Consider the following 9488-nt stretch of genomic DNA (forward strand, 5'->3'; position numbering starts at 1 on the left):
TCACCGGAAATTTTTTACCTCTTTCGTCAGGAATCACGACTTTTTGCTTAAAAGGACGAGAAACATAATTTACTGATAAGAAAGTCGTGCAGTTCTTATGATAAAGGCGACAGCGCAGACAACTGAAGGAGACCGCGTTTTTCCCGAGTTAACCTGGGGAAGTGGCTCGTTAAACCTCTAATCTGCAGCAGAGCATAAGATTTATATCATATTTGAATTTTTTGCAAGGAATCTTAGCCTGTAGTTCACGCAAGCCGGGTACTTTATCATTATTAAAGAGTTGAGAAAAGTTCCCGGTTTAAAACATTATAATCGCTAGACGAACTAACGAAAAGGTATGAAAAATAGTTAATGGGGAATACACAGACTCGTACTAATAGCTTTTCGATTCAGACAAGTCGCTTCAGGCGTCATGTTACGCCTAAGTTCCGTTAAGGGCCGAGCACCGGCAGATTGACTGGCTGTGAACAGACTTTGCCCTGCTACTTCATCGACATTCCATATAGTACTGGTGTGGTCTCATGCTATTTTTATGTGACTCTCTGATTTTCTGCCCCAGATGCCATACCTCGATAGGCCAAGTGTTAAAAACCTTACTGAAATCCCTGGTTTAATACGGAAACCTTCTCATGACTTGTTTCCTTGAGATGGTGACTTTGAACATTTTCTGTTGCTGTCTGCTGATACTGTGCTTCAGGATGGAGGTCCTCGCCTTTTATGTATGCTATAAATGCGAAATCTGTATTCTGCTCGACCGCCGCCCTATATCCTTGAATTTCATTTAACTCCTGAAACTCACTTCAAATGAAACGTAAGTGCAAATCTTCTGCACCCAGAGTGTCGCCGTCTTCGCCAAAGCAATTGTTACAGGAGGAATACAAGGACAACTGACAAAAAACAAATTGCGTGGGACAAACCTTTCGCTTTTCAACTCTGGATCCAACATTCCAGAACTATATGAACTAATCTGTCCTTTAAGTTTGTGTAGGGCGTTTTATATTTCTTCTGTTTCGTCATTTACAGACAACTTGCGCGCGCGTATATTCAAAAGCACGCGCGACTTTACGCGTACTTCGAATTCGTCTTAACCGTGCAAAACTACCGAAGCGTTTTTCCTCTTAATTCGTCCTTGTCCTATTCAGAAATCACCTTGCTTTAAAAGAACGAGAAACATAATTTACTGATAAGAAAGTCATGCACGTTATTGTGACAGAGGTGGCAGTGTAGAACACTGAAAGATAACGCGTTTCTCTCGGGCTAACTTGGGGGAGTGATTCGTTAATCTTCTAATCTGCAGCAAGGCATAAGATTTCTAACATGTTTGAATCCTTTTGTTAGAAATATTAAGCCGTTGTACGTTCATGCGAGTCGAGAACCTCATCGTTAGTTGAGAAAAGTTTCTTGTTTAAAACCATATTATTTCTAGACGAATTAACGAAACGCCGTATGATAAACTGTAAAGGAGAGTACTGATAAGAGAGGGGTGAATAGGTTTTCGGATCGACGGATTTGGCCTTAAAAAGCGCACGGATTGTGGATTTTTGCGGTAAATCGAGCGGATTCGCGGATTTTGAAAACACAGTGTATCGTGGATCAGCTGTGAATTTTGGCGCGGATTCCAGATTGTGCTTGTTTTGATGTTCAGATCTTGGGTCCTAAACGAAATTTGGATCATAGATATTTCTTCAGTCTTGGTCGTTTTGCTAATGAGTTCATCCGAATTATTTCTTTTTTCGAACGAAGCTCATTTAAACTCAGGTGTGAGACTTTTATTGGAACTGTACCGTGTTAAAGTCATCAAGCATGTTGCCTTCTTTACTATTTGTGCGCAATTAACACTGGCATTCACATTCACCAGTTTACCTTTGAACTTTTAAGGCCTGTCCAAACGGGAAATGTTTGGCGACCAAACATCATCAAACGTTGTTTGGTGACCAAACACAGATCAAACACAGATCAAACTATGGATACAAGATGCTGAGCACGCGTGGTGGTGGTGGCCAAACGGTAAAATGTTTGGTCACCAAACAATGTTTGATGATGTTTGGTAGCCAAACATTTCCCGTTTGGACAGGCCTTTACACTTCTGTTTCCGGATGTGGTTGTGATTTCGGATTTGAACAAAAATAGCTGATCGACGGATTTGGCGAAAAAAAAAAGGCACAGATCGAAGGATTTGCATACCCCTCTTCAACACCCCCCCCCCCCCCCCCCGCCCCCCGTAGCAAAGTACTGTAAGTCGCTTCAGGCGTCTGTTACGGGAACCAGTAAAAGGTGAGGTTGTACATGAGTAGGGGTACATTTTTGTTCGAGGGCAGTCTTTATCTGTAACGTTCTTATATTTAACTGGTATGATATAAGTCACACAAATACGTATAACGGGGTGCGAGGCGAAACTTATGAAGTTTTTTTCTCTGAGATAACAGTAGATGGACGGAGTTTGCACCAGCATGTTTTCCAGAAGGCGCTTAATGTTTCCCGTTTCCCATTAATTAATACTTATTGTTAACAAGAGGGACTAAGACACTGAAGAGTTCTTCCCAACTCGCCTCAAAACTCGTTTGATAATGTGATATTTGATCCACCACTGGATCGCCAAGGCTCCCCGTTCCATGACATATTAGCCACACCTATTCGAGTCTATGCGCGCCAAAATGTTTTTCTTGATTTAAAAGGAGCTACGTCACGGTTTTTGCATCTTGAAAAGTTTAGCCTAAATTATTCAAGTCTTGTCGTTTGTAATCCGTGTTTAACTTTTCCATCCTTGACCATTCTTGTTCTTTTATGGTTTATTATCATCCCTTTGGTGTTGTTCTACCTTTAGTCAACTATTATTTTCAGGTTTCCCTCAGTTTAAAGGTAATTTTTAAACGTGGCGCCCAAAATAACTCAAAATACGTGATTGAGCTCCTTTAAACTTTTTACTCTGTGCAGTTAAATTGAATAAACTTCTCCATGGTTGCTTGGAATATTTAATTATACTAAACCATGTAATGAGCAAAAGTTACAAACGTCAGTGTAGGGGGAAGGGTAGTGGGATACCAATATACCCGATTTTTTCCCTCATAAGATAGCATTCTTCCTCAAAATTGTAAAATGCGTGATACTAAATACCTACAAAAATCTTGTACATCTAATTCTGAATACCTAAAATCCAGTTAAGTTAGATATTAACACTAGATACTTTAAACCTGAAATATGACAAAAAAAATATCATGCACTTGAATTAAAGTGGCTCTGGATACCATATACCCAAAAACCTTCACCAGGGATGAAGATTATTTAGTAGGTTTTGCAATTCTCTTTACAGGGCTCCAAGCTTCTGCTGGGTTATGAAAGTATGACAGTTTGACAATAATAAACAAAATTATTCTAATTCCACAATATACTGATATTTCTATGAACATGTTTTAAATAGGTATCTGCTCTCTGCACGCATTGCGCATGTAGGCCCATAATCATAGAGAATAATGTACCTACATGTAGCTCTCTGCACGCATTGCAGGCCTATGATGGTAGAGACTATTGTAACGTAATATTGTGAGAACGTTTAAGTGCATCAATATATCGCACAGAGTACACAGTCATAATAATTTTTTATTTATCTCAAGTCCATTGATAATTGATAACTTCCTATATCATAATTATTACACCTTAGGGAAATTCTCTTACTGATTCAAAGTCTTAAATAAGATCTAATAAGTACACATAAACATACAACATTTATGAATGGATTATCATTTACTGGTAGAAATGGCCGTCATACTATTTTTCAAACACTGAAATTTAAGACTGACCAATAAATCTCTGCACGTTGCATTGTAATAAAAAAAAAGCAATTTTCCTTCTTTTATTCAAAAACATGGCAGTTGCATCTTTGCATGTGGTTTAAATGTCTGCACGGTATCAAACTATTATCTTGTTACGTGTATGTGATCACTACAGTGGAACCTCTACTTTCAAGAGGGACTTTCATTCAAGGGACACGTCCTTACGGTGTACATGGAACAAACTTTTGTCCTTGCAAAACGAATGCTAGCTAATGCTCATGTAAGTCTTTGAATTTACTCCATCTTTTAAAGGGTCACCCGTATTAACCATACCCCTTGAGAGAGGTTCCACTGTTCTCCCACTCTCTTGTTCAGCAATATCATTGAGCTGTATACTCACACAAAGTTTGAATCTAAAACCTTGTAACATTACCAAGCAAACGTTACCAAACAAATACGAGAATAAATAAAAATGCGAATCACTCCACAGGTTTTGTAAATAATCAGCAATAAAAAATGTATGGAAATATTAAAGTAAAGAATATGTGAAGTATGGAAATAAGTAAAGTCAAGAATTTGATATTTTGACCCTAAAAGTAAGAGTTAACTGAAACCTAAAGTTAACCAAATGTTCATGATACAACTCTTTTTTTTTTTTTTTTTTTCACTACCAGATATATTGGCGACCCTGAAGTCTAGACAAAGAAAATCACATTCAGATTGTATTTTAAGATAATAAGTGTGCATGTGATTGCAGACATAGTGGGAAATAAAAATACAAGGTGGCGAGTAAAGGCCAGGACCTAAATTGAAAAAGTAACAAAGCAAGATTTTTCTCAGGTCTTCAGGCTTCATTTCATTCCCTTCAGGGTACCTGCCTGGAGGCAACAAAATAGTACATGTACCTGGAAATTTGCAAGCTATAGCCATGTACATGTACATTGGCTAAAACACACAAAATAATACTCATCCGGAACTGAATGCTCACTTGGGGTACAATGAGGTTAATCCACGATAAAGGTAAATGTCAACTTCAGTTTTGTAAATTCCCAGGATTTGGGGCCAATTATGTACAGGGGCAGATCCAGGATTTTTCTTAGGAGGAAGTGCACCGCTAAGGAATGGCATAACTGACTGGTGAGGTAAACAAATTTTAAAAGTGAATATGAAGAAGAAGGCTTCATCTTGGGGAGGAGGGGGGGGGGGTGCACCCCCTGCACCCTCCCCCTAGATCTGCCCCTGGTGTAAATGACTAGCAAAGGAGGCAATATTTCTCATTAGAATATCTTCTGATTGTATATTCTGACTTCAGTCAAAAAACACCTAGAAATACTTATCAACCTCATGCATCTCAGTAATCACAGATGATACAACTTGTGAATCAAAGCAGGATGACTGAGGCCCAGATTTCAAGGAAGATGTCAATGGACTGACAAACTCTGAAATGTTTCACTTGACTTTTAGTGTTAACCAACAAATGTATTCTTTAGCCTGAAGAATTCTTCCTGGATATGCTCAAGTTATCTACATGTACATAGTTGAGTCCAATTGGTTAAATTGCAAACAAGAGAAGTGATGGGGCTCATGTAATAACTTACACAAATACATCAAACTAAGAACCTTTCCGTTAATATAACAATGTAATGTAGCATTAGCAGACCATAGCGATGGTCTTAGAGAGGCCAGTAGTGAAGAAAAACCATTCTGCTCCCTAGGGGGATGAACAGAAGAACTTTTTCAGTCTGTTGGGTCTTATGTCTAATTACAAGGAGAGTAAGGGTCCATATCTTGGAATATCCACCACTGCATAAAGGAACAAAGGTGAACTTACACATGTACATTAGGACCAATTTACTGAAGAACTACTGAAACACAGTTAAAGTGCGAATGCCACAATTACATGTATGAAACAGCACCACTGTTCACCCACCTAACATGTCCAGAAGTACAGTTGCTGACACACTAGGTGACATGGTAACAGGGCAAGTGTTTCAGTTGACAGTTGATGTTGTTTGACAATACAGTGTACACTGGTTGGACCAAATTCGATGCCTTACCTAAAGACAAAACTAGGGGAGGTAAATGGTACCTAGAAATTTGTGGGTCTACTCTTGGAAACTTTAGACCCGATCTCAAAATCTTGGAATCATTTGTGATAAGTCACAAAGTCTTGTTTTTGTGTGCTTTGTTCTGTTTAGGAGTCTAAACTAACTCAGGTCTCAGTCCCGTCGCACATTTTACCATTCTATGGGCGGCCGTCACCACCAAAAATACAAGATTATTAAATGACACAGACCAAACATAAATGGTTTAGTGATGGTTAGCGAAATGGAATAAATGATTGACAAATGATACTGTCTAAATACAAATAGTTAGGTGTTCTTATGTTAAACGGTCTACTGAAACAGTAAATAATTTAGACGATTTAGAAATAGTTCAGTCACCGATATCAAAATGGAACAAACTAATAAGAATCAGTTTATTTAAATGAGAATCAATCTGATTATGATATGTAGAATGATCAGGTCTGACAACAAACGGTCAAGTGTTCTGTTTCGAAACGGTGTAATTAATGGTGGGACAGTTGAAGTAATTGACAAATCTTTTAATTCACCAAGAAGTGGTTCAACTCACCGACCAATGGTTTAGTGTAGTGCCAACTGATTTAATGCAGACACAAATAGTGCGGTACGAAGTCAAATCATTTGTGCAAACAGCAAATAGCTTAACTTAATGTTGAACTGTTCAGTCATAGAAGGAATGGTCCAGTATGATTAGAAATGATTAAACGAAATTAAAAGTGATTTAGCATGGCATGAAATGAAACGGCCTTCTTTGCGCGCCGAACCGCAAAACATACAACAGTGAAGTGGACAAGTCGGATCATGTGTATTTTGTACACCCCTGGACCGATATATCGGAAAAAAACAGAGACAGGCCTGCACAGACTGCCAATGTGGTTTTTGTGGTTGCGTCGCATTATCAAAAGCCTTCAGACTATAGCTTTGCTCTTACAAGCATGTCTTTTAGAGATTTACCTCTTTTGTAAGATATGATCAGAGACTTTTTAAAAGTTGTTTTCAGCAGAGGCTGATTTTCTATAGAACTCCAGTTTTCCATCACGATTTTGTTAAGTTTCTTTACTGCAGGGTGGTATGTAGTGACAAAAGGCAATAGTCTCTCTGCCGTTTTTTGTTTTTGTGGTTTAAGAGCCGATTGTCTCGAGTTAAAGATGACCTCTGACAGGGACCTTTCTACATATTTCCTCGGATACCTGCGTGCTTCGAGGCGTCGTTTGAAGTTTGCAAGGCACTCTTCAAATGTTGTTTTTGAAGAGTTTGTTCTAACCAGTCTTATTGTTTCGCCTTTGATAAAGCCTCTTTTTACTCCCAGGGGGTGGCACGAGGTAAAATGGGTATATTGAAAGGTTTCGGCTGGCTTGTAGTGAGTCTTGATGTCCAGGATGGATTTTTCTATGAATCTCTCTCCTTTGAACACCACTGTATCAAGGAAAGTTATTTTGTTCTCTGATATTTCGGCCGTGAATTTTATTGTTGGGTGGAATGTGTTAGCTTGTTCAATGAAATGATCCACTTCATTTCTTTTACAGTCCCAAAGGGAGAAAAGGTCATCAATGTAACATTTCCATTCTCTTGGCTTGGTATTGTTTTGTTAGATTATTTTTTTTATTGGATTATTTTGTTGGATTAAGTCTGAAACAAGACAAAGAACAAAGGTGAGTAAACGGGAGGTGTCACCATTTCCTTTGAGTTCAGGCTTGTGACGTTAACCTTCTTTGACCTTGATATAATATCCTATCTGATCTCATAAATATTGTCATAATTTCTAGGTTCCCTCTGGCACTCTCAAAGACATATCTTCTGGACAGAAACGCATTGCAAAATGAAATAAAAAGAAGCAAACTTGCCGAAGTTGTCCGCAACACGCTTGGCCAAGCTCGCCGAGTCGGTGTGACCTGTGTCACGGTCATTCACTCGGCTAGTTTGGCGCCAAATATGATGGTATTACGTCAGACCCCACATTGACTGATCTATTTCAATTTTGACTTGTCCACCTCACTGTTGTATTTTTTGCGGTTCGGTGCACAAAGTAGGCTCTTTCGTTTTGTGCCACGCTAAATCACTTTTAATTTTGTTCAGTCATATCTAATTACACTGGACCATTCCTTCTACATGTATGACTGAACAGTTCAACATTAAGTTAAGCTATTTGCTGTTTGCACAAATGATTTGACTTCGTACTGCACTATTTGTGTCTGCATTAAATCAGTTGGCACTACACTAAACCATCGGTCGGTGAGTTGAACCACTTCTTGGTGAATTAAATGATTTGTCGATTACTTCAACCATCCCACCATTAATTACACCGCTTTGAAACAGAACACTTGACCGTTTGTTGTCAGACCTGATCATCCTACGTATCGTAGTCAGATGGATTCTCATTTAAATAAACTGATTCTTATTAGTTTGTTCCATTTTGATATCAGTGACTGAACCATTTCTAAATCGTCTAAATCATTTACTGTTTCAGTAGACCGTTTAACATAAGAACACCTAACTATTTGTATTTAGACAGTATCATTTGTCAATCATTTATTCCATTTTGCAAACCATCACTAAACCATTTATGTTTGGTCTGTGCCATTTAATAATCTTGTACTTTTGGTGGTGATGGCCGCCCATACCATTCAACACCTCTAGAGCTGCTTATTTCAATCTAGCTGAGTTAGAATAATGCTTATTGGTCAATGCATAGTTTTATAACAGATTGCTTAATCATTGCCTACTTTTTGGAAACTTGCTGGAGCTTCATCTCAAGTTCAGTAATTTTCATGTCTTTTTCTAAGAGCAAAGCTTGCTGTTTTTCAACCTTCTGCTGCAATGAACCTCTTTCCTCCTGAAGTTCAGCAACCATTTTTCCATAGTACTTTTTACACATATCCAACATTGTCCTGTAACTATTAGCATCCATGTCCTCGTTTGACTCTCCTGATTTGTCATTCTGCTGTTCGCAGATAAGTTCTTTTAGATTAAACCTTCTTTGTTCTTCGTTGAGTCGAATCTCTTCCAGATCAAAGACTACCGTTTGTGTCATTGTTTCAATGGTTCCTCTCAGTACCTCATTTTCTTCTCGTAACTTCTCAAGTTTCGGTTCGGATTCTTCACTGTTGCTAGAGGTAACACTAGCTCTGTCCTCGTTAGAATCTGTTGATAGCGGACCATTCATTTTAACCTTCGCCCCAAGTTCGCCCGCCAGCTCCAAAGCCTTGTCTCTTTCATCCTCCAAAGCCCTGATTTGTTCCAGTAAAGTCATTATCAGAGATTCGTTGCTTGAATTCGCCATTTCTCTTGTCTCGTTTGCTGGAGCAAGTCGTATAAACAGGAAGACAACGCCTGGAAATAAGACGCGTAAAATAACACAACACTCTTGAACTTTTCGTCCTAGTTAACAATTAAACAAAATAAACTTCACGTATCGCCAATTACCTTTCAAGTTTTGAAATTTCTAACAGATTTTTCGTCGATACACGTCTTAAATGTTTCGAAGATTAAAATATTTCGCGTTAGTTTAAGTTTCTAATAACTTTCAAGCACGCAACGCACTAGAAAGCACCTTGAGGCGGCCATATTGGAAATGAGTCACGCAATGCATTTTGGGTAAATTGCGTTCAGCGGTTTTTCGCACGAGAATACAAAA

At 38.5% G+C, this 9488-nt stretch overlaps 1 protein-coding gene across 2 annotated transcripts; it reads right to left on the reverse strand.

Moving 5' to 3' along the window:
• Positions 1-3579: 3579 nt before the first annotated feature.
• Positions 3580-9394, reverse strand: LOC145466527 (uncharacterized). 2 transcript variants are annotated; one of them, XM_081450250.1, is made up of 3 exons: positions 9278-9393; positions 8578-9184; positions 3580-4648 (listed from the first exon to the last, which is right to left on the reverse strand). In XM_081450250.1, the coding sequence occupies exons 2-3, from the start codon at positions 9132-9134 to the stop codon at positions 4636-4638; spliced, it is 570 nt and encodes a 189-aa protein (XP_081306376.1). In that variant the 5' UTR covers positions 9135-9184; positions 9278-9393; the 3' UTR covers positions 3580-4635. The 2 variants fall into 2 exon arrangements, with proteins under 2 accessions (XP_081306376.1, XP_081306377.1); XM_081450251.1 differs by having other exon boundaries at positions 8578-9394.
• Positions 9395-9488: the final 94 nt, after the last annotated feature.

Source organism: Orbicella franksi, chromosome 13 (assembly GCF_964199315.1).
Source record: "Orbicella franksi chromosome 13, jaOrbFran1.1, whole genome shotgun sequence".
In the NCBI taxonomy this organism is placed as follows: Eukaryota; Metazoa; Cnidaria; class Anthozoa; order Scleractinia; family Merulinidae; genus Orbicella; species Orbicella franksi.

Excerpts from the sequence above, each read along its gene's own strand:
- LOC145466527 (XM_081450251.1), bottom strand. The coding sequence starts at position 9,134 with ATGGCGAATTCAAGCAACGAATCTCTGATAATGACTTTACTGGAACAA.